At 38.7% G+C, this 25,962-nt stretch overlaps 2 protein-coding genes across 9 annotated transcripts in view; one reads left to right on the plus strand and one right to left on the minus strand.

Annotated features, from left to right (window-relative positions):
• TENM4 (teneurin transmembrane protein 4) overlaps positions 1–25,962 on the plus strand; it is a 1,485,534-nt gene that overhangs the window by 924,380 nt on the left and 535,192 nt on the right. The window lies entirely within an intron of this gene.
• Positions 1,646–3,356, minus strand: LOC143817580 (uncharacterized). The gene is made up of 2 exons (XM_077299072.1): positions 2,724–3,356; positions 1,646–2,648 (listed from the first exon to the last, which is right to left on the minus strand). Exons 1-2 carry the CDS (start codon positions 2,903–2,905, stop codon positions 1,646–1,648), a joined length of 1,185 nt encoding a protein of 394 aa, XP_077155187.1. The 5' UTR covers positions 2,906–3,356.

Raw genomic sequence — 25,962 nt, forward strand, 5'->3', positions numbered from 1 at the left:
TTTGACATGTTGTTGGAGCTCTTACGTCCTGGGCTCACCTTTAAGGACACCTGGATGAGAAAAGCCATCTCTGCTGAGGAGCGTCTGCTCCTAACCTTACGGTATGTATTCCACATTTGAAAATACTGTTTTTTGGGGGTTTTTCTTAACAAATGTGAGGTGTACTACTAGGTTTCATTAACTTCACTTGGACATGAAGCCACAAGCACATATCCAAGAATGTTGGCAAGATTATAGTCTATTTATTTTTTCAACTGCCAATTTGTATACTGTAAATAATGTCATATTCTATGAAATATACACTTGGGCTTCTTCCTTGGATCTTAGTGCTCATGTTTTTTTCTTTTCCCTTTTTGTTGTATTGCAGCTTCCTGGCCACAGGATTGTCCTATGCGGGTCTCCACCTGGAGTTTTTGATTGGGCGGTCGACCATTTCAGGCATTGTTAGGACAACCTGTTCCCAAATCTGGCTGAAACTACATGAAGCTGTGTTGCCTGAGCCAAAACAGGACGATTGGCTTAAAATCGCCACAGGTTTCCAAAATAATTGTGACTTCCCTAATTGCATTGGAGCTGTGGATGGGAAACATATCAGGGTGCGTAAGCCGCCGAACTCTGGTTCCCAATTCTACAATTACAAGCAGTTTTTCTCTGTAGTTCTGTTAGCAGTTGCTGACAGTAACTACAGGTTTGTCATTGTAGACATTGGGGCCTATGGGCGAACTGGAGACTCTAGGGTCTTCAATTCGTCCATAATGGGTCGGCGGCTACGTGACAACCAGTTGAATCTCCCACCACCACAACAACTCCCAGGCTCCAATGCTGAAGCAGTGCCTTTTGTTTTTGTTGGAGATGAGGCCTTCCAACTGTCGCGGAACGTCATGAGGCCTTACCCCAGGCGCAACCTTGACCACCGGCGGAGGGTGTTTAATTTGAGACTTGCCAGGGCACGGAGACTGGTTGAGTGCGCCTTTGGGATTCTTGTGGCCAAATGGCGGGTTCTTCACTCTGCCATACAGCTGAGTGAGGCGACAATCAACGAAGTGATAAAAGCCTGTGTCATTCTACATAATTTCACAAGAATACATGATTGTTCATCACCAAGCGTGGAAGATAACCTCATGATCAATGTTCGTAGGCCTACCCCATATGTCCCTCCTCCGCGTCGGCCACTTTCTGGTCTGAAAGTTCGTGATATCTTTACCAATTTTTTTTTGTCTCCTCAAGGTGCTATTCCCTGGCAAGACTATGCCTTTTTGCATGTGTAATTAATTAGCTATATAAAGTATGTGTGAAACAATTTTCCAACTCTGTGTTTAGTTTTTTCTTATTTCACATATGGTTATCAGCATATCATGTGTGTGTGATGGAAGAATGAATACAGCGCAGGCAGACGGTGATTGCTAGTACAAAAAACATTTTACTTACTGGGTAACTTTTTCAACTGTGTAGGTTATTCTTTTGTCATAACCTTTTTTGGGTCTCATATTTTTTTTTTTTTTGCCCAAAATTGCCACTCCGAACACAAGCAACCATGCTCTGTAGTGAGAATACAAGCATACAAATTGTATACAAATCATAGAAAAAAACAAAAAAAAAAAAATTAAAAGAAACATAAAAAACAAAACAAACCTAAAAACAAAATTTACAAGTCCTGGTAGGTAGGGGCAGGAGAAGCAGCTTGCTCTGGGTCTGCATCAGGTGGCATTTGTAGGCCCAATTGTCCAGAACCCTGTGCAGATGATGTTGTGGCCTGAGGGACATTTGGCCAGCTAGGATGCTGGGAACTTGGAAGAGTAGGGCGTGGATTTTGGACATACCCCTGCTGCTGATAACCATATGGCCGGGAATCATAACCCAACCCAAAATGACCATATTGTCCATACCCAGGTTGGGACCAGCCTCCAGCACTGGGTGTGGACAAGTGGCCATATTGTGATGGTTGAACATATCCCGCCATATGTTGCTGAGGTGGCCATTGTGTGGTTGATGGGGGTTGGGGCTGAGGTGTTGGCTGACGTGGAGGGGGTGGTTCGGATCCTTGTTGAGCTGCCAGGCCTTGTAATCTCAGAGGCCGCAGAACATTTTCAGGTGACATCTGCCACTGTTCAATCATCAGCATGAGATTGTATGGGTTATTTGGGGGGGTGCATGCGTCAACAAGGATCTGAAAACACCCTCTCACACGTAGCCTTAACTCCCTCTCTATGGACCTTAAGTAATTGGCCATGCTCCTGGTAAATCCCTCCTCCCCATCATCGTCTCGAACACGTGCCAAGTAGCTCAGGACCCCAGCATCGACATTTTGGCGGCTTTGTCTCAATTCTCTTCTGCGGCGTGCAAGCTGTGGTCTGACTGCAGCCTGTGGGGATGGAGCCAGGGCAACAGTTGGGCTGCTGCTATTTACAGGGTCATCCTGGCTAGGTGGTGGTGCTGCTGATGAGGCTGCCGCTGAAGAGGCAAACTGTGGGTCCTCTGGGTGTGGGACTGAGACAGATCCAGCTTCATGAAGAGATGAGGAGGATCCAGGAGGGATGGAGCCAGAGGGAGCAGCAGATGGACCAGCCACCTCTTCACCTTCCCCAACTGGGTCAATGACCAGTTCGGAGTCAGACCCTGTCTCCCTGTCAGTGAGGTTAGACTGAGTTCTGGAACCAAAAAAAAAAGTAAGAACACAAATAATACCAAAACCCACACCAAAAATTATTGAGATTGGTACTTACGGCCTGAGGTCCATGCTGGGATTGAGAAAGTTGAGCCGGTCAAAGTATATGTACTTTTTTTTTTTGGGAGGTGCCCCGGCTCCACTTCTCTCCCGCTGCTGCCTCTCCCTCCTGTACTGGTCGCGGATACTCCGCCACCTTGTTGTAACATCACCCACTGAAACAACAAAAAAAACACACATTCTTTAGACCATTAATCAGTGAGCTCCAAAAAGGTGTAAATGACTACACAGATTTATAAGTGTAGCATCCAAATAGGCCTTTGGGGAGAAGAATTCATCTTAAATCGAAACAAAAACCCCAATTAGCAAGCAAAGCCACAAGGACAGAGTCCACTAACCTCTATCACAGAAAGGACAAATAATGGGAAACACTGTTAGTAAGTAAAAGGGACACCTATTGTAAACATTAATGAAATCCGTATATCATGTACCACACCTTGGATCTACTGGTGGGCTTTCTAGTTCCTTCATGACTATTTAGTACATTGCGCAGAAATTCAAAGTAGAAAGGGCCTGATAATTCCAAAGAACATTACATTTCAAACATGGGTGTACTTACTTATCTGTCGCTGTGCCTGACGTGGCTGCTGGTCATAATGTGGGAAGAGGGCCACACACACGCTCCTCCATGCTGCCTCTTTTTGGGCTCTGTTGGCGTAGTTTGGATCTCTTTGGTCCTAAATTACAGGCCTTTCTTGGACCAAAATAATGAGCATGTCCACATTGATAATGTGAGACATGGTGAATCTCACTCCGTGGAGGCGTGCAGCAGACTTCCGGGTTCAATGTCTGGCTTTTTCAGCTAATTAGCATGTCTCACCTGCCTAATTGAGGCCTTTGGACGTTTCAGGACATCTGCCATTAAGTTCCGTATTTCTCGCAAGGCACACGCATGGTCCGTAAGCATTCCGTATTATACGCTCTCCCATAGACTTGCATTGGCGTATTTTTTGCGCGATACGCTGACAAACGCAGCAGGCTGCGATTTTCTGCGCCCGTACAAAGCCGTATATTACGGATCCGTAAGATACGGCTGATAGGACTAGACCCATTGAGAATCATTGTGCCGTATGCAATGCGAGTTTTACGGACGTAGTTTTTTCGCTCTTACGTACGTAAAACACGCATGTGTGACCCCAGCCTTACTGTCTAAATGAAGACCCTTCCAAAGGATTCGACTTTTACTATCTGGATAAAGAACCATTCATAGGATGTGTCCTTTAGCCTCTGGATTGAGAACCATCCATAGGACAAGATTTGCACTCTCTGAATTGAGAACCAGCTATAGAACATGACTTTTCTCTCTGGATCAAGACCATTCCAAAGGACAGGACCTTTACTCTCTGAATCGAGAATCATCTATATAACCTGACCTTTACTCTCTAAATAAAGACCCTTTTAAAGGACATGACTCTATGAATGGAGAACCGCCTACATAATATGACCTTTACTCTGTAAATAAAGAACATTCCAAAGGACATGACCTTTACTCTCTAAATCGAGAACCATCTGTATAACATGGCCTTTACTCTCTGAATCGAGCACCTTCCAAAGGACATGACCCTTGCTCTCTGGATTGAGACCCTTCCAAAGAACATGAACTGTACTCTTTGGATCCAAATCCTATCATATCATGTGACCTTTATTCTTTGAATCAAGAACCATCTATAGGACATGACCTTTTCTGGATTTCTTAGGCTTTTACTTTTACTCTGAGGATCGAGGACCATCTGCAGGATATGACCTTTTCTCTCTGGGTTGAGACCCTTCCATTACACGAGACCTTTACTCTCTGGATCGAGAACCATCCATAAATTGTGACCATTATTCTTTGGATTGAGACCCTTCCATAGGATGTGACCTTTCCTCTCTGAATCGAAAACCATCCACAGAACAAGACCTTTACTCAGTAGGTCCAGAATTATCCTTACAATGTGACCTTTACTCTCTGGACCAAGACCCTTCCGTAGGCATCTACAAAGCACATAAAAGGTCATAGGTTGGGTTAAAGACAGGATGTTGACTGAAGGAATCATCATTTTTGAATGCAACTGGAATAGTAGGGTTTCCTTCTCAAAAGAAGTCCATGGGCTGTTTGCACGAAACGCACCATTTCTGCTGGCCAACGTTAGGGCGTGACAAACAAAGCAAGTGTTCAGGGCTCCCAGTTTCTAGAGACCCCAGAAGATGAATTGTATATGGTAGTATTATAGACTCTTTAATGGAGTAACATTTGGATCCTGCATATTACTTAGACACTATATGGTGGTGTTTTATGAACTTCTAATAGTCTTTTTTGTGGACTTTTAATGGAGTATTATTTAGATCCTGCATATTATTCAGGCACTATACGGTAGTATTATGTGCTGTATATGGCAATATATGCTGCACTTTTTAATGGATTTGTATTTGCATTCTTTTTGGTGGTAGTTTGGGAACAATATACGACAGTAATACTTTGGAATTATATAGTAGGATGGCCATATTATTTAAACATGGAAATCTGGGGTTGTACTTTGATTGCTGCCCAGGACTCTAATCTGTGTGGGTAACAACATACAACCGCAAATTTTGCATCCAATGGCAGCTATTTGCATATTCAGAAAATTGACTAATAATTATCCCCAAAATTGCAAGATAATTAAACTTAAAAGTGATTTTCATCCTGTACCTCCACAATTTGGAGGTGGATCCCACTATCAGAGATGGTTTCTCTTAGCTGTCATGAGCAACATGGACTGAAGACGATGGCATAATAGGTAGGACTTGCCAGACTGCACATGGATCTGTGAGGACAGCTGGTTATACAGGATGGCAGACAGGCAGGTGGAGCTGGAAGTCCAGAAAACACACAGCCAGGAACACAGGAACTGTAGATGTATCGTCAGTCCAGGACTTGCAGTAAACAAATGGTTACAGACTGAGCTGCAAGAAGACATATGGTCCTTGATAGGGACGTAAGCAGCAGTGATGAACAAGAAAACTGAATACTTGCTTGCAGAGAGGATAAATACTGTTGCAACAGCACTGTAGTGTGAACAGCACCAGAGAAGAGTTAGAAGATAGATAGTAGAAAAGCAGTTCGCTGAAGAGGTGAATGCCAGGATAGAGATGGATGTCGAAGCAAACTCCAGACCATGGTAACTGAGTACAAAACTATTGAATACTTAGACGGAAAATAGGTAAAGCCGGGAGAGGCGAGTAAGAACCAAGAAATATAAAAATCATCCCTTTACTGCCCCAGGCCACCAGGTAATATAAAATCACACCACCTAGTTTACATAGACCCCAAGATGGTAGGGTGCTTGAAAGTTTGGACCCCTGTAATAGGAATTATTTGTTACCTCTACTCAGAATAGGTAATGTAATATTTCTTTGCCTGCCGCGTGTTCACCTGTGATAGAAGAGACCCATTTGGCTGGTGAAATGTAGAGGCCGCGATGGGTCGGATACAATTACTTACATAATATAATCCCTCCTGGTCTAATAACAGAGTTCTGGATGGGAAGATAAGACACACTGCAAAACATTTCAAAAGCGTCTCCTATCTGGCTCTCATCGCCTCCCCATTCATATCCCGCGTACTTGCCGCTTTGATGTCGCACAGGCTCGGAATGATACGCCGCCTTAGATGAATGACAAGGCAATTGCAATCACAAAACCGCTTTACACACCGGCTATTAAGCTGTCAAGGAATTAAGAAAATTGCGACGTCTGCAAACGACATTTTTTTTTTTTCTATTTTTGAGATTTACAAATCAGTTTACAGTAATAATATTTCCCTGAGTAGAAAATATAAAATACAGTATAAATGAGCTCTAATGCTGCACAGGCTTAAATGTGTCACTTGCTTTTGTATAATTAGATGGTCGCCAAATAACATACAGTCCCAGGGAGTATGACCGCAATCAGGTGTAATTGTCACTCAGCTGTCCCGGTCGTGGCGTCAGGTTTTCTTCTTTCTCCCCCGGTGGCTGACTCTCTCTGCTGTGGTATGCATCAGGTTGCAATGGTAACGTGACGTACGTCTCTGATGTCATGTGGTTTAGGCTCATGGGCCGGCTCAGGTGATCGCCTGAGTATTCAGGTACTTCAGCTCTTTGAGACTACATTGTCCCCAGATCCTTTTACTGTGTACTGCAGCACAAATATACCTCTATATATTGTCAGGCACTGAGTAGATTTGTGTTCCTCCTGATATACTTATCACAGCTAAACCACAAATTTAACTCTACTATTCCAAGGTGTCTGTCCAAACACTGAGCTCTACTGCTCCATGTGCCGTCTCGCATATTCATCTCTACTGTTTCATGTTCTACCTATCATATCCAGCTCTGCTGTTTTACATGTGACCATCATCTACAGCTCTACTGATTCACACTGCTCCAGGTGCCACTCTGTTATCCAGCTCTGCTGTTCAATGTGCCATCCAGCACATCCAGCTCTGCTGTTCCAGTTGTCATCCATAATATCCAGCTTTATTGTTTTATGCTGATTTACAAGCTACCAGAATCTACAGCAGCACTGATCCACCGTGCTTCAGGTGCCAATCTGATATCCAGCTCCGCTATTCCATGAGCCATCCAGCATACCCAGCTCTGCTGTTCCACGTATCATCCATAATATCCAGCTCTGTTTTTTTACACTGTTCTACTTGCAAGAGGGATATATAGTTCCCCTGATCCACATTGCTCTAGTCCAATTTAATATCCAGCTCTGCTGTTCCATGTGCCACCCATAATATCCAGCTCTGCTGTTCCAAGTGCTGCCCATAATATCCAGCTCTGCTGTTTTTTTCCGTTCTACATGCCACCAGCATCTACAGCTTGCTCCAGGTGCCAATCTGATATCCAGCTTTACTGTTCCATGTGCCATCCATAATATCCAGCTTTTCTGTTCCAAGTGCCATCCAGCATATCCAGCTCTGCTGTTCCACGTGCCATCCATAATATTCAGCTCTGCTGTTTTACACGGTTTAACACGCGACCAGTATCTACAGCTGCACTCATCCAACCTGGTGCAGGTGCCAATCTGATATCCAGCTTTACTGTTCCATGTGCCATCCATCATATCCATTGCTGCTGATCCATGCGCAATCCAGCATGTACAGCTCTGCTGTTCCATGTACCATCCATAATATCCAGCTCTGCAGTTTTACGTTTTTCTACATACACCCCGCATATAAAAGCTCCACTGATCCACCCTGCTCCAGGTGTCAAACTGATATCCAGCTCTGTTTTTCCAAGTGCCATCCAGCATATCCAGCTCTGCTGTTCCATGTGAAACCTGTAATATCCAGCTCTGCTGTTTTACGCTATTCTGCATGCAACCAGCATATAAAAGCTCCACTTATCCCCCATGCTGCAGGTGTCAATCTGATAACCAGCTCTGCTTCTCCGTGTACCAACCATAATATCCAGCTCTGGTGTTCCACGTGCCGTCCATAGTATCCAGCTCTGCTGTTCCACGTGCCGTCCATAATATCCAGCTCTGCTGTTCCACGTGCCGTCCATAATATCCAGCTCTGCTGTTCCACGTGCCGTCCATAATATCCAGCTCTGCTGTTCCACGTGCCGTCCATAATATCCAGCTCTGCTGTTCCACGTGCCGTCCATAATATCCAGCTCCGCGGTTTTTACGCTGTTCTGCATGAGACCATCATAGATCCCAAACCATCTTTAGAAACATATCACATTAATATGACATCTAGATCTGGGTCCGAGAAGTTCCTGGACCCCTGAAAGACTTGGCATATCTCCCGGAATTCCTATCAGAACCTTCCAAAAAATCAGCAATTCCAAGGTGGTTGCTTGTTCCTAATTGTCTTCCTTGTTGAATACCTGCCTGCTTATAGGGAGTTGTACACACCTCTGGGAACATAATGTCTTTTTACTTAAATTTACGCATTTAAAAATAATTTTTGCACTTCAGTCTCATTACAAATGCTGCACCATTTAGCTTTTACCATCTCTTCGATTATTGGCACATTCAACTTTGATGTGGTCTGTGGTCATAAATCAGCTGTGAGGAGTTAAAAAAAAGAGACAGATAAAAGTTAGAAACTCTCTTATTGGTCAGAATCAGCTCACTGACGGATTCTCAGATAACTCATTCTTCAGCCAGCATAGACAGTGCAACACGGGAGGGTATAACAGGCAAACGGTGCAAAATTTTTAAAGAAACCCAAATACGAAAATTAATTTTAGCCAAAATTACATGTATTTAAGCAAGAAAATGAATGTCTTCATGGTAGACAACCCAACTGTAGCTGCAAAGACTACTTCGTGCTTTATCCCTTGTGCTTTACACTGCAGGTCTGCTCTATATTATAATTCAATGAAGACCTTGCTTATTAACGAATAGCAGACTTCTTTTGCATACGGTGATCAGATAAATGACTATAAGCCGACTTGTCACTCTCCGATTCTAACAGTGACCAAATTACAAAAACAAAGCTCAAAAGTTAATGAAAGTAAGTAATAAATGTATTATAGGTTTACAAAAGCCATTTTTAAGGTGATCCTGACCTTCTAGGGTTGAAATTGTAATACAATAGCTAATAAACCAGTACAAACAATAACATTGCCATACAACCCACTTACCGATCCATTATAAGGAAAGTAAAATGTATCCAATGATTCTCCGATCCGGTCTATTATCACTGTAATTGCAGCGTCTCTACTGGTAACTGCGAGCTTGATAAATTAACGCCATTGAACCAGAGGAGGAGGAGAACAAATTAATGAATATTGGGACAATGGAGTGTTTAAAATGCCGTAATTATGGCTTCACAGTCAACAGCGAAGTTATAAAAAGCACAGTTAAGTGAAAAAATAATAATATGTGGTCGCGCGCGACGTAATTAGCCCTAATTAAAGAAGAAGCAAAAATGCTAATCCAACAAATGAAGTCAATTTTTTTTTCCTTTATTTATTTGTCGCCATTATTTTATTAAAATAGCATAAAAAATTATAATTACAAAAAAATAAAAACATTAAAAAAACACATTTTTAATCTTTTAATTTGACTTTTATCTCTGTTAAATGTTCTTATTTTTGCTCAATTCTTTTTTTATTGCTTTGTATTTTTTATTTATGTTTTTATTTCCTGAAAAATAAGGAAACAATAATAACGTCATAATAATAAAAAAAAATAGGCATTTTTGATTATTTCTAATATTTTGTTTTCTTACAGCTTTATTATTGTTTCCTTATTTTTTTTTTAAAAAAATTTATTTTCTTTTTATTATTTCACCCTGTCCGCTGATATGGAGGTGACATGTAAGCATCGTGTTTGTGATCAGGTCATCACCATCAGCACAGTATGTCAGCAAGCCTGGAACAGCGGCCAAATGAAAAAAATGGACAATGTGCTTTGTCATTACTTTCTGCCTCTTGACATGAGACCCACATCACAAGTTAATAGCAATTACTGTTTCTTGGATGTGGACCCATTACCCAACAACTTTGAAGGCTGCGTTATTCTATGCCAGGTCATTGATGTCTTACTGGGATCTCATTTGTATACAGGCAGGAAAGAGAGTAACCTGCCAAAACACACACACAAAAGTCTCACATCGCGCTCAAGTTTCTCCTCAAAAATTAGTTCTGGTAATTACTATAGTAGTTATATTCTTATACATAGGGGCAGTATTATAGTAGTTATATTCTTGTACATAGGGGCAGTATTATAGTAGTTATATTCTTGTACATAGGAGCAGTATTATAGTAGTTATATTCTTGTACATAGGAGCAGTATTATAGTAGTTATATTCTTGTACATAGGGGCAATATTATAGTAGTTACATTCTTGTACATAGGGGCAGTATTATAGTAGTTATATTCTTGTACATAGGGGGCAGTATTATAGTAGTTATATTCTTGTACATAGGGGCAGTATTATAGTAGTTATATTCTTGTACATAGGAGCAGTACAATAGTAGTTATATTCTTGTACATAGGGGCAGTATTATAGTAGTTATATTCTTGTATATAGGGGCAGTATTATAGTAGTTATATTCTTGTACATAGGGGCAGTATTATAGTAGTTATATTCTTGTACATAGGAGCAGTACAATAGTAGTTATATTCTTGTACATAGGAGCAGTATTATAGTAGTTATATTCTTGTACATAGGAGCAGTATTATAGTAGTTATATTCTTGTATATAGGGGCAGTATTATAGTAGTTATATTCTTGTACATAGGAGCAGTATTATAGTAGTTATATTCTTATACATAGGGGCAGTATTATAGTAGTTATATTCTTGTATATAGGGGCAGTATTATAGTAGTTATATTCTTGTACATAGGAGCAGTATTATAGTAGTTATATTCTTGTACATAGGAGCAGTATTATAGTAGTTATATTCTTGTACATAGGGAGCAGTATTATAGTAGTTATATTCTTGTATATAGGGGCAGTATTATAGTAGTTATATTCTTGTACATGGGAGCAGTATTATAGTAGTTATATTCTTGTACATAGGGGCAGTATTATAGTAGTTATATTCTTGAACATAGGGAGCAGTATTATAGTAGTTATATTCTTGTACATAGGGGCAGTATTATAGTAGTTATATTCTTGTACATAGGGGCAGTATTATAGTAGTTGTATTCTTGTACATAGGGGCAGTATTATAGTAGTTATATTCTTGTACATAGGGGCAGTATTATAGTAGTTGTATTCTTGTACATAGGGGCAGTATTATAGTAGTTATATTCTTGTACATAGGAGCAGAATTATAGTAGTTATATTCTTGTACATAGGGGCAGTATTATAGTAGTTATATTCTTGTACATAGGAGCAGTATTATAGTAGTTATATTCTTGTGCATAGAGGCAGTATTATAGTAGTTATATTCTTGTACATAGGATTCAGTATTATAGTAGTTATATTCTTGTACATAGGGACAGTATTATAGTAGTTATATTCTTGTACATAGGAGCAGTATTATAGTAGTTATATTCTTGTACATGGGGCAGTATTATAGTAGTTATATTCTTGAACATAGGGAGCAGTATTATAGTAGTTATATTCTTGTACATAGGGGCAGTATTATAGTAGTTATATTCTTGTACATAGGAGCAGTATTATAGTAGTTATATTCTTGTACATAGGGGCAGTATTATAGTAGTTATATTCTTGTACATAGGATTCAGTATTATAGTAGTTATATTCTTGTACATAGGATTCAGTATTATAGTAGTTATATTCTTGTACATAGGGGCAGTATTATAGTAGTTATATTCTTGTACATAGGGGCAGTATTATAGTAGTTATATTCTTGCACATGGGGCAGTATTATAGTAGTTATATTCTTGTACATAGGAGCAGTATTATAGTAGTTATATTCTTGTACATAGGGGCAGTATTATAGTAGTTATATTCTTGTACAGAGGAGCATTATTATAGTAGGCATATTCTTGTACATAGAGGCAGTATTATAGTAGTTATATTCTTGTACATAGGGGCAGTATTATAGTAGTTATATTCTTATACATAGGAGCCGTATTATAATAGTTGTATTCTTGTACATAAGGGGCAGTATTATAGTAGTGATATTCTTGTACATAGGGGCAGTATTATAGTAGTTATATACTTATACATAGGAGCAGTATTATAGTAGTGATATTCTTGTACATAGGGAGCAGTATTATAGTAGTTATATTCTTGTACATAGGGGCAGTATTATAGTAGTTATATTCTTATACATAGGAGCAGTATTATAGTAGTGATATTCTTGTACATAGGGGCAGTGTTATAGTAGTTATATTTTTGTACATAGGGAGCAGTATTATAGTAGTTATATTCTTGCAAATAGGGGCTGTATTATAGTAGTTATATCCTTATACATAGGGGCAGTATGTACATGGGGCAGTATTATAGTAGTTATATATTTGTACATAGGGGCAGCATTATAGTAGTTATATTCTTGTACATAGGAGCAGTATTATAGTAGTGATATTCTTGTACATAGGGGCAGTATTATAGTAGTTATAGTCTTATACATAGGAGCAGTATTATAGTAGTTATATTCTTGTACATATGAGCAGTATTATAGTAGTTATATTCTTGTACATAGCAGCAGTATTATAGTAGTTATATTCTTGTACATATGAGCAGTATTATAGTAGTTATATTCTTGTACATAGCAGCAGTATTATAGTAGTTATATTCTGGTATAAAGGAGCAGTATTATAGTAGTTATATTCTTGTACATATGAGCAGTATTATAGTAGTTATAGTTTTATACATAGGAGCAGTATTATAGTAGTTATATTCTTGTACATATGAGCAGTATTATAGTAGTTATATTCTTGTACATATTAGCAGTAATATAGTAGTTATATTCTTGTACATAGGGGCAGTATTATAGTAGTTATATTCTTGAACATAGGGAGCAGTATTATAGTAGTTATATTCTTGTACATAGGGGCAGTATTATAGTAGTTATATTCTTGTACATATGAGCAGTATTATAGTAGTTATATTCTTGTACATAGGAGCAGTATTATAGTAGTTATATTCTGGTATATAGGAGCAGTATTATAGTAGTTATATTCTTGTACATATGAGCAGTATTATGGTAGTTATAGTTTTATACATAGGAGCAGTATTATAGTAGTTATATTCTTGTACATATGAGCAGTACTATTGTAGTTATATTCTTGTACATATTAGCAGTATTATAGTAGTTATATTCTTGTACATAGGGGCAGTATTATAGTAGTTATATTCTTGTACATAGGGGCAGTATTATAGTAGTTATATTCTTGTACATAGGGGCAGTATTATAGTAGTTATATTCTTGTACATAGGGGCAGTATTATAGTAGTTATATTCTTGTACATAGGAGCAGTATTATAGTAGTTATATTCTTGTACATAGGGGCAGTATTATAGTAGTTATATTCTTGAACATAGGGAGCAGTATTATAGTAGTTATATTCTTGTACATAGGGGCAGTATTATAGTAGTTATATTCTTGTACATAGGAGCAGTATTATAGTAGTTATATTCTTGTACATAGGGGCAGTATTATAGTAGTTATATTCTTGTACATAGGGGCAGTATTATAGTAGTTATATTCTTGTACATAGAGGCAGTATTATAGTAGTTATATTCTTGTACATAGGATTCAGTATTATAGTAGTTATATTCTTGTACATAGGACTCAGTATTATAGTAGTTATATTCTTGTACATAGGGGCAGTATTATAGTAGTTATATTCTTGTACATAGGGGAAGTATTATAGTAGTTATATTCTTGCACATGGGGCAGTATTATAGTAGTTATATTCTTGTACATAGGAGCAGTATTATAGTAGTTATATTCTTGTACATAGGGGCAGTATTATAGTAGTTATATTCTTGTACAGAGGAGCAGTATTATAGTAGGCATATTCTTGTACATAGAGGCAGTATTATAGTAGTTATATTCTTGTACATAGGGGCAGTATTATAGTAGTTATATTCTTATACATAGGAGCAGTATTATAGTAGTTATATTCTTGTACATAGGCGGCAGTATTATAGTAGTGATATTCTTGTACATAGGGGCAGTATTATAGTAGTTATATTCTTATACATAGGAGCAGTATTATAGTAGTGATATTTTTGTACATAGGGAGCAGTATTATAGTAGTTATATTCTTGTACATAGGGGCAGTATTATAGTAGTTATATTCTTATACATAGGAGCAGTATTATAGTAGTGATATTCTTGTACATAGGGAGCAGTATTATAGTAGTTATATTCTTGTATATAGGGGCAGCATTATAGTAGTTATATTCTTGTACATATGAGCAGTATTATAGTAGTGATATTCTTGTACATAGGGGCAGTATTATAGTACTTATAATCTTGTACATATGAGCAGTATTATAGTAGTTATATTCTTGTACATAGCAGCAGTATTTTATAGTAGTTATATTCTGGTATAAAGGAGCAGTATTATAGTAGTTATATTCTTGTACATATGAGCAGTATTATAGTAGTTATAGTTTTATACATAGGAGCAGTATTATAGTAGTTATATTCTTGTACATATGAGCAGTATTATAGTAGTTATATTCTTGTACATATTAGCAGTATTATAGTAGTTATATTCTTGTACATAGGGGCAGTATTATAGTAGTTATAGTCTTATACATAGGAGCAGTATTATAGTAGTTATATTCTTGTACATAGGGGCAGTATTATAGTAGTTATATTCTTGTACATAGGGGCAGTATTATAGTAGTTATATTCTTGTACATAGGAGCAGTATTATAGTAGTTATATTCTTGTACATAGGGGCAGTATTATAGTAGTTATATTCTTGAACATAGGGAGCAGTATTATAGTAGTTATATTCTTGTACATAGGGGCAGTATTATAGTAGTTATATTCTTGTACATAGGAGCAGTATTATAGTAGTTATATTCTTGTACATAGGGGCAGTATTATAGTAGTTATATTCTTGTACATAGGGGCAGTATTATAGTAGTTATATTCTTGTACATAGAGGCAGTATTATAGTAGTTATATTCTTGTACATAGGATTCAGTATTATAGTAGTTATATTCTTGTACATAGGACTCAGTATTATAGTAGTTATATTCTTGTACATAGGGGCAGTATTATAGTAGTTATATTCTTGTACATAGGGGAAGTATTATAGTAGTTATATTCTTGCACATGGGGCAGTATTATAGTAGTTATATTCTTGTACATAGGAGCAGTATTATAGTAGTTATATTCTTGTACATAGGGGCAGTATTATAGTAGTTATATTCTTGTACAGAGGAGCAGTATTATAGTAGGCATATTCTTGTACATAGGAGCAGTATTATAGTAGTTATATTCTTGTACATAGGGGCAGTATTATAGTAGTTATATTCTTGTACATAGGGGCAGTATTATAGTAGTTATATTCTTGTACAGAGGGGCAGTATTATAGTAGTTATATTCTTGTACATAGGAGCAGTATTATAGTAGTTATATTCTTGTACATAGGGGCAGTATTATAGTAGTTATATTCTTGTACAGAGGAGCAGTATTATAGTAGGCATATTCTTGTACATAGGAGCAGTATTATAGTAGTTATATTCTTGTACATAGGGGCAGTATTATAGTAGTTATATTCTTGTACATAGGGGCAGTATTATAGTAGTTATATTCTTGTACATAGAGGCAGTATTATAGTAGTTATATTCTTGTACATAGGGGCAGTATTATAGTAGTTATATTCTTGTACATAGGACTCAGTATTATAGTAGTTATATTCTTGTACATAGGGGCAGTATTATAGTAGTTATATTCTTGTACATAGGGGAAGTATTATAGTAGTTATATTCTTGCACATGGGGCAGTATTATAGTAGTTATATTCTTGTACATAGGAGCAGTATTATAGTAGTTATATTCTTGTACATAGGGGCAGTATTATAGTAGTTATATTCTTGTACAGAGGAGCAGTATTATAGTAGGCATATTCTTGTACATAGAGGCAGTATTATAGTAGTTATATTCTTGTACATAGGGGCAGTATTATAGTAGTTATATTCTTATACATAGGAGCAGTATTATAGTAGTTATATTCTTGTACATAGGCGGCAGTATTATAGTAGTGATATTCTTGTACATAGGGGCAGTATTATAGTAGTTATATTCTTATACATAGGAGCAGTATTATAGTAGTGATATTTTTGTACATAGGGAGCAGTATTATAGTAGTTATATTCTTGTACATAGGGGCAGTATTATAGTAGTTATATTCTTGTACATAGAGGCAGTATTATAGTAGTTATATTCTTGTACATAGGGGCAGTATTATAGTAGTTATATTCTTGTACATAGGACTCAGTATTATAGTAGTTATATTCTTGTACATAGGGGCAGTATTATAGTAGTTATATTCTTGTACATAGGGGAAGTATTATAGTAGTTATATTCTTGCACATGGGGCAGTATTATAGTAGTTATATTCTTGTACATAGGAGCAGTATTATAGTAGTTATATTCTTGTACATAGGGGCAGTATTATAGTAGTTATATTCTTGTACAGAGGAGCAGTATTATAGTAGGCATATTCTTGTACATAGAGGCAGTATTATAGTAGTTATATTCTTGTACATAGGGGCAGTATTATAGTAGTTATATTCTTATACATAGGAGCAGTATTATAGTAGTTATATTCTTGTACATAGGCGGCAGTATTATAGTAGTGATATTCTTGTACATAGGGGCAGTATTATAGTAGTTATATTCTTATACATAGGAGCAGTATTATAGTAGTGATATTTTTGTACATAGGGAGCAGTATTATAGTAGTTATATTCTTGTACATAGGGGCAGTATTATAGTAGTTATATTCTTATACATAGGAGCAGTATTATAGTAGTGATATTCTTGTACATAGGGAGCAGTATTATAGTAGTTATATTCTTGTATATAGGGGCAGCATTATAGTAGTTATATTCTTGTACATATGAGCAGTATTATAGTAGTGATATTCTTGTACATAGGGGCAGTATTATAGTACTTATAATCTTGTACATATGAGCAGTATTATAGTAGTTATATTCTTGTACATAGCAGCAGTATTTTATAGTAGTTATATTCTGGTATAAAGGAGCAGTATTATAGTAGTTATATTCTTGTACATATGAGCAGTATTATAGTAGTTATAGTTTTATACATAGGAGCAGTATTATAGTAGTTATATTCTTGTACATATGAGCAGTATTATAGTAGTTATATTCTTGTACATATTAGCAGTATTATAGTAGTTATATTCTTGTACATAGGGGCAGTATTATAGTAGTTATAGTCTTATACATAGGAGCAGTATTATAGTAGTTATATTCTTGTACATAGGGGCAGTATTATAGTAGTTATATTCTTGTACATAGGGGCAGTATTATAGTAGTTATATTCTTGTACATAGGAGCAGTATTATAGTAGTTATATTCTTGTACATAGGGGCAGTATTATAGTAGTTATATTCTTGAACATAGGGAGCAGTATTATAGTAGTTATATTCTTGTACATAGGGGCAGTATTATAGTAGTTATATTCTTGTACATAGGAGCAGTATTATAGTAGTTATATTCTTGTACATAGGGGCAGTATTATAGTAGTTATATTCTTGTACATAGGGGCAGTATTATAGTAGTTATATTCTTGTACATAGAGGCAGTATTATAGTAGTTATATTCTTGTACATAGGATTCAGTATTATAGTAGTTATATTCTTGTACATAGGACTCAGTATTATAGTAGTTATATTCTTGTACATAGGGGCAGTATTATAGTAGTTATATTCTTGTACATAGGGGAAGTATTATAGTAGTTATATTCTTGCACATGGGGCAGTATTATAGTAGTTATATTCTTGTACATAGGAGCAGTATTATAGTAGTTATATTCTTGTACATAGGGGCAGTATTATAGTAGTTATATTCTTGTACAGAGGAGCAGTATTATAGTAGGCATATTCTTGTACATAGAGGCAGTATTATAGTAGTTATATTCTTGTACATAGGGGCAGTATTATAGTAGTTATATTCTTATACATAGGAGCAGTATTATAGTAGTTATATTCTTGTACATAGGCGGCAGTATTATAGTAGTGATATTCTTGTACATAGGGGCAGTATTATAGTAGTTATATTCTTATACATAGGAGCAGTATTATAGTAGTGATATTTTTGTACATAGGGAGCAGTATTATAGTAGTTATATTCTTGTACATAGGGGCAGTATTATAGTAGTTATATTCTTATACATAGGAGCAGTATTATAGTAGTGATATTCTTGTACATAGGGGCAGTATTATAGTACTTATAATCTTGTACATATGAGCAGTATTATAGTAGTTATATTCTTGTACATAGCAGCAGTATTTTATAGTAGTTATATTCTGGTATAAAGGAGCAGTATTATAGTAGTTATATTCTTGTACATATGAGCAGTATTATAGTAGTTATAGTTTTATACATAGGAGCAGTATTATAGTAGTTATATTCTTGTACATATTAGCAGTATTATAGTAGTTATATTCTTGTACATAGGGGCAGTATTATAGTAGTTATAGTCTTATACATAGGAGCAGTATTATAGTAGTTATATTCTTGTACATATGAGCAGTATTATAGTAGTTATGTTCTTGTACATAGGAGCAGTATTATAGTAGTTATATTCTGGTATATAGGAGCAGTATTATAGTAGTTATATTCTTGTTCATATGAGCAGTATTATAGTAGTTATAGTTGTATACATAGGAGCAGTATTATAGTAGGTATATTCTTGTACATATGAGCAGTATTATAGTAGTTATATTCTTGTACATATTAGCAGTATTATAGTAGTTATATTCTTGTACATAGGGGCAGTATTATAGTAGTTATATTCTTGTACATAGGAGCAGTATTATAGTTGTTATATTCTTGTACATAGGAGCAGTATTATAGTTCAAGTAACCACACAAGTATAATGTAGATGATAATCCTTGCTGTACATTTCCGAATAATAATTTCTCTCATTCCTATAATAATTATAACATGTATACTCGTTATCTTCTGGAGCATTGGATTCACCTATGGTCCCTACATGTCTTTATACCCAGTCCCCACCTTGGCCCCACTCCCTTTCCCACTGATCCGTCTTCATACTCCAGTCCTCCGTGCCTCTGGTAACTTGTGTAAGTTCTGCTTTCCGTAGTCTTTTTCCATAACTCGTTATGGCATCTTGAATAGGGTCCAAACATCAGTGGATATTTGTAAATGACTCTCAGCAGCCGCTACCCAGCGAAGTCAGAGATCGGCATGGAAGCCTCGCCGCCTGTTAGCCATATTTCCCTATAAAAGTGCTTTTATTACATGCAGATTGCAGGAGCTGCTGATAATAGCATTGCCCTCTTCCTGTGTCAATTGATGCTTACACTGACATCGCGTAGTAACATGAAGATTATGGGTTTGCTGCCGCTCTAAATGTACTTTTAAGCCAGGGGTAGCATTCTGTAACCACTTTATTTTCCGAATTTGTTTTTTTATCTTTTTATTTAAGGCAAATCAAATTAATATATAGGGAAAGAAAATAAATTTATGGAAATACACTATGTGAGTTATCAATGTATATGCTGCATCGTATAATACATCATTACACAAGTTAGCCGCATATCACCTGCATACATTCACCAGCTGCTGCGCTCTGCATAGGCAGCGAACAAGATGGCCAAGCTCACTTTATTATAAGGAACCTTTTATAGTTCAGCTACTACCTATGCAGATCGCAGCACCTGGTGACCAACCTCTATGGCATAGTAAATGCACCACTCCAAGAAGAAGCAGCAGTTACCGTTGATGCTTATATGAGCGTGCAGTAATGGGAATAAGGTTAAAATTTTACACACCCATACAGTCTGTGCCTCTCTCACTCCACCATACTCTATGCTACTGATCTTCATACACGACACATAGTACAATGTATACATTTTCCACACTTAAAAATTATCTGTCAGCTCTCCTGTGTCATATAGTATGAGGATGTGTGGTGTAGTATATAGAGGATCTGTCAGATCTCCTGTGTGGTGTAGTATATAGAGGATCTATCAGCTCTACTGTGCGGTGTAGTATATAGAGGATCTGTCAGCTCTCCTGTGTGGTGTAGTATATAGAGGATCTGTCAGCTCTCCTGTGTGGTGTAGTATATAGAGGATCTGTCAGCTCTCCTGTGTGGTGTAGTATATAGAGGATCTGTCAGCTCTCCTGTGTGGTGTAGTATATAGAGGATCTGTCAGCTCTCCTGTGTGGTGTAGTATATAGAGGATCTGTCGGCTCTCCTGTGTGGTGTAGTATATAGAGGATCTGTCAGATCTCCTGTGTGGTGTAGTATATAGAGGATCTGTCAGCTGTCCTGTGTGGTGTAGTATATAGAGGATCTGTCAGCTATCCTGTGTGGTGTAATATATAGAGGATCTGTCAGCTCTCCTGTGTGGTGTAGTATATAGCGGATCTGTCAGCTCTCCTGTGTGGTGTAGTATATAGAGGGTCTGTCAGCTCTCCTGTGTGGTGTAGTATATAGAGGATCTGTCAGCTCTCCTGTGTGGTGTAGTATATAAAGGATCTGTCAGCTCTCCTGTGTGGCGTAGTATATAAAGGATCTGTCAGCTCTCCTGTGTGGTGTAGTATATAGAGGTTCTGTCAGATCTCCTGTGTGGTGTAGTATATAGAGGATCTGTCAGCTCTCCTGTGTGGTGTAGTATATAAAGGACCTGTCAGCTCTCCTGTGTGGTGTAGTATATAAAGGATCTGTCAGCTCTCCTGTGTGGTGTAGTATATAGAGGTTCTGTCAGATCTCCTGTGTGGTGTAGTATATAGAGGATCTGTCAGCTCTCCTGTGTGGTGTAGTATATAAAGGATCTGTCAGCTCTCCTGTGTGGTGTAGTATATAGAGGATCTGTCAGCTCTCCTGTGTGGTGTAGTATATAGAGGATCTGTCAGCTCTCCCGTGTGGTGTAGTATATACAGGATCTGTCAGCTCTCCTGTGTGGTATAGTATATAGAGGATCTGTCAGCTCTCCTGTGTGGTGTAGCATATAGAGAGGATCTGTCAGCTCTCCTGTGTGGTGTAGTATATAGAGGATCTGTCAGCTCTCCTGTGCGGTGTAGTATATAGAGGATCTGTCAGATCTCCTGTGTGGTGTAGTATATAGAGGATCTGTCAGCTCTCCTGTGTGGTGTAGTATATAGAGGATCTGTCAGCTCTCCTGTGTGGTGTAGTATATAGAGAATCTGTCAGCTCTCCTGTGTGGTGTAGTATATAGAGGATTTGTCAGCTCTCCTGTGTGGTGTAGTATATAAAGGATCTGTCAGCTCTCCTGTGTGGTGTAGTATATAGAGGATCTGTCAGCTCTCCTGTGTGGTGTAGTATATAGAGAATCTGTCAGCTCTCCTGTGTGGTGTAGTATATAAAGGATCTGTCAGCTCTCCTGTGTGGTGTAGTATATAGAGGATCTGTCAGCTCTCCTGTGTGGTGTAGTATATAAAGGATCTGTCAGCTCTCCTGTGTGGTGTAGTATATAGAGGTTCTGTCAGATCTCCTGTGTGGTGTAGTATATAGAGGATCTGTCAGCTCTCCTGTGTGGTGTAGTATATAAAGGATCTGTCAGCTCTCCTGTGTGGTGTAGTATATAAAGGATCTGTCAGCTCTCCTGTGTGGCGTAGTATATAAAGGATCTGTCAGCTCTCCTGTGTGGTGTAGTATATAGAGGTTCTGTCAGATCTCCTGTGTGGTGTAGTATATAGAGGATCTGTCAGCTCTCCTGTGTGGTGTAGTATATAAAGGACCTGTCAGCTCTCCTGTGTGGTGTAGTATATAAAGGATCTGTCAGCTCTCCTGTGTGGTGTAGTATATAGAGGTTCTGTCAGATCTCCTGTGTGGTGTAGTATATAGAGGATCTGTCAGCTCTCCTGTGTGGTGTAGTATATAAAGGATCTGTCAGCTCTCCTGTGTGGTGTAGTATATAGAGGATCTGTCAGCTCTCCTGTGTGGTGTAGTATATAGAGGATCTGTCAGCTCTCCCGTGTGGTGTAGTATATACAGGATCTGTCAGCTCTCCCGTGTGGTGTAGTATGAAGAGGATCTGTCAGCTCTCCTGTTTGGTGTAGTATATAAAGGATCTGTCAGCTCTCCTGTGTGGTGTAATATATAGAGGAACTGTCAGCTCTCCTGTGTGGTGTAGCATATAGAGGATCTGTCAGCTCTCCTGTGCGGTGTAGTATATAGAGGATCTGTCAGATCTCCTGTGTGGTGTAGTATATAGAGGATCTGTCAGCTCTCCTGTGTGGTGTAGTATATAGAGGATCTGTCAGCTCTCCTGTGTGGTGTAGTATATAGAGAATCTGTCAGCTCTCCTGTGTGGTGTAGTATATAGAGGATCTGTCAGCTCTCCTGTGTGGTGTAGTATATAAAGGATCTGTCAGCTCTCCTGTGTGGTGTAGTATATAGAGGATCTGTCAGCTCTCCTGTGTGGTGTAGTATATAAAGGATCTGTCAGCTCTCCTGTGTGGTGTAGTATATAGAGGTTCTGTCAGATCTCCTGTGTGGTGTAGTATATAGAGGATCTGTCAGCTCTCCTGTGTGGTGTAGTATATAGAGGATCTGTCAGCTCTCCTGTGTGGTGCAGTATATAAAGGATCTGTCAGCTCTCCTGTGTGGCGTAGTATATAAAGGATCTGTCAGCTCTCCTGTGTGGTGTAGTATATAGAGGATCTGTCAGCTCTCCTGTGTGGTGTAGTATATAAAGGATCTGTCAGCTCTCCTGTGTGGTGTAGTATATAGAGGATCTGTCAGCTCTCCTGTGTGGTGTAGTATATAAAGGATCTGTCAGCTCTCCTGTGTGGTGTAGTATATAGAGGTTCTGTCAGATCTCCTGTGTGGTGTAGTATATAGAGGATCTGTCAGCTCTCCTGTGTGGTGTAGTATATAGAGGATCTGTCAGCTCTCCTGTGTGGTGCAGTATATAAAGGATCTGTCAGCTCTCCTGTGTGGCGTAGTATATAAAGGATCTGTCAGCTCTCCTGTGTGGTGTAGTATATAGAGGTTCTGTCAGATCTCCTGTGTGGTGTAGTATATAGAGAATCTGTCAGCTCTCCTGTGTGGTGTAGTATATAGAGGATTTGTCAGCTCTCCTGTGTGGTGTAGTATATAAAGGATCTGTCAGCTCTCCTGTGTGGTGTAGTATATAGAGGATCTGTCAGCTCTCCTGTGTGGTGTAGTATATAGAGAATCTGTCAGCTCTCCTGTGTGGTGTAGTATATAAAGGATCTGTCAGCTCTCCTGTGTGGTGTAGTATATAGAGGATCTGTCAGCTCTCCTGTGTGGTGTAGTATATAAAGGATCTGTCAGCTCTCCTGTGTGGTGTAGTATATAGAGGTTCTGTCAGATCTCCTGTGTGGTGTAGTATATAGAGGATCTGTCAGCTCTCCTGTGTGGTGTAGTATATAGAGGATCTGTCAGCTCTCCTGTGTGGTGCAGTATATAAAGGATCTGTCAGCTCTCCTGTGTGGCGTAGTATATAAAGGATCTGTCAGCTCTCCTGTGTGGTGTAGTATATAGAGGTTCTGTCAGATCTCCTGTGTGGTGTAGTATATAGAGGATCTGTCAGCTCTCCTGTGTGGTGTAGTATATAAAGGACCTGTCAGCTCTCCTGTGTGGTGTAGTATATAAAGGATCTGTCAGCTCTCCTGTGTGGTGTAGTATATAGAGGTTCTGTCAGATCTCCTGTGTGGTGTAGTATATAGAGGATCTGTCAGCTCTCCTGTGTGGTGTAGTATATAAAAGATCTGTCAGCTCTCCTGTGTGGTGTAGTATATAGAGGATCTGTCAGCTCTCCTGTGTGGTGTAGTATATAGAGGATCTGTCAGCTCTCCCGTGTGGTGTAGTATATACAGGATCTGTCAGCTCTCCTGTGTGGTGTAGTATGAAGAGGATCTGTCAGCTCTCCTGTTTGGTGTAGTATATAAAGGATCTGTCAGCTCTCCTGTGTGGTGTAATATATAGAGGATCTGTCAGCTCTCCTGTGTGGTGTAGTATATAGAGGATCTGTCAGCTCTCCTGTGTGGTGTAGTATATAGAGGATCTGTCAGCTCCCCTGTGTGGTGTAGTATATAGGGGATCTGTCAGCTCTCCTGTGTGGTGTAGTATATAGAGGATCTGTCAGCTCTCCTGTGTGGTGTAGTATATAGAGGATCTGTCAGTTCTCCTGTGTGGCGTAGTATATAGAGGATCTGTCAGCTCTCCTTTGTGCTGTAGTATATAGAGGATCTGTCAGCTCTCCCGTGTGGTGTAGTATATAGAGGATCTGTCAGCTCTCCTGTGTGGTGTAGTATATAGAGGATCTGTCAGCTCTCCTGTGTGGTGTAGTGTTATGGACTGGTAATTTAGGAGCGACATGCGACTAGCTCTGAGCAGGTGGTAACTATACAGACCGCAGTTCCTGATCTTAACACAACACTAGCAGTAGCCGTGGGATGTTCCTGTCACTCCCTGGACACCTCGTCACAGCCGGAGAACTAGCTACCCCTAAAGGTAGAAACAGGAAAGCTATCTTGCCTCAGAGAAAATCCCCAAAGGATGGGACAGCCCCCCACAAATATTGACTGTGAGAGGAGAAGGAAATGACATACGTAGTATGAAACAAGATTTAGCAAAGGAGGCCACTTCTAGCTATATACATAGTAAGGAAAGAACACTGTGCGGTCAGTAATAAAAACTAGAAAAAGTCCACCGCAGAGATATGCAAAAAATCTCCACACCTGACTAAAGGTGTGGAAGGCAAAATCTGCAGCCCAGAGCTTCCAGCTTAGCTGAAAAGATCCATACTGATAAGCTGGACAAGTGAGCAAAACATAGAATGTGCTGAACAATAAAGTCCACAACAAATGGACTGCAAAAGGACAAGCAAGGACTTATCTTTGCTGAACTGGACAGAGTGTCAGGGAAATCCAAAAGAGCAGTGGCTCCAAGCAGGAACAATTGACAACTGGCATTGATTGAGGAATAAGGCCAGACTAAAATAGCCGAGCCAGAAAGACGATCAGTGGAAGCAGCTGCTAATGCTAAATCCAAGAAGCAGCTATACCACTCAAAACCACAGGAGGGAGCCCAAGAGCAGAATTCACAAAAGTGCTACTTACAACCACCGGAGGGAGCCCAAGAGCGGAATTCACAACAGTACCCCCCTTTTGAGGAGGGGTCACCGAACCCTCACCAGAGCCCCCAGGCCGATCAGGACGAGCCAAGTAAAAAGCACAAACCAAATCGGCAGTATGGACATCGGAGGCAACCACCCAAGAATTATCCTCCTGGCCATAACCCTTCCACTTAACAAGATACTGAAGCCTCCGCATCGAAAAACGAGAATCCAAAATTTTCTCAACCACATATTCCAACTCCCCCCTCAACCAACACCGGGGCAGGAGGATCAACAGAGGGAACAATGGGTACCACATATCTCCGCAACAAAGATCTATGGAAAACATTGTGGATGGCAAAAGAGGCTGGAAGGGCCAAACGAAAAGACACTGGATTGATAATCTCAGAGATCTTATAAGGACCAATAAACCGAGGCTTGAACTTAGGGGAAGAAACCTTCATAGGAACATGACGAGAAGATAACCAGACTAAATCCCCCACACGAAGCTGAGGACCAGCACACCAACGGCGGTTAGCAAAATGCTGAGCCTTTTCC

This window comes from Ranitomeya variabilis, chromosome 3 (genome assembly GCF_051348905.1).
Source record: "Ranitomeya variabilis isolate aRanVar5 chromosome 3, aRanVar5.hap1, whole genome shotgun sequence".
NCBI classification, from domain to species: domain Eukaryota; kingdom Metazoa; phylum Chordata; class Amphibia; order Anura; family Dendrobatidae; genus Ranitomeya; species Ranitomeya variabilis.

What these genes read in the sequence shown, in the direction of transcription:
- LOC143817580 (XM_077299072.1), bottom strand. Translation starts at nt 2,905, where the DNA reads ATGTGTGTTTTTTTTGTTGTTTCAGTGGGTGATGTTACAACAAGGTGG. An exon ending in CCCAGCATGGACCTCAGGCC is followed by an intron (nt 2,649 to 2,723) that starts GTAAGTACCAAT and finishes TTTTGGTTCCAG; the next exon opens with AACTCAGTCTAACCTCACTG.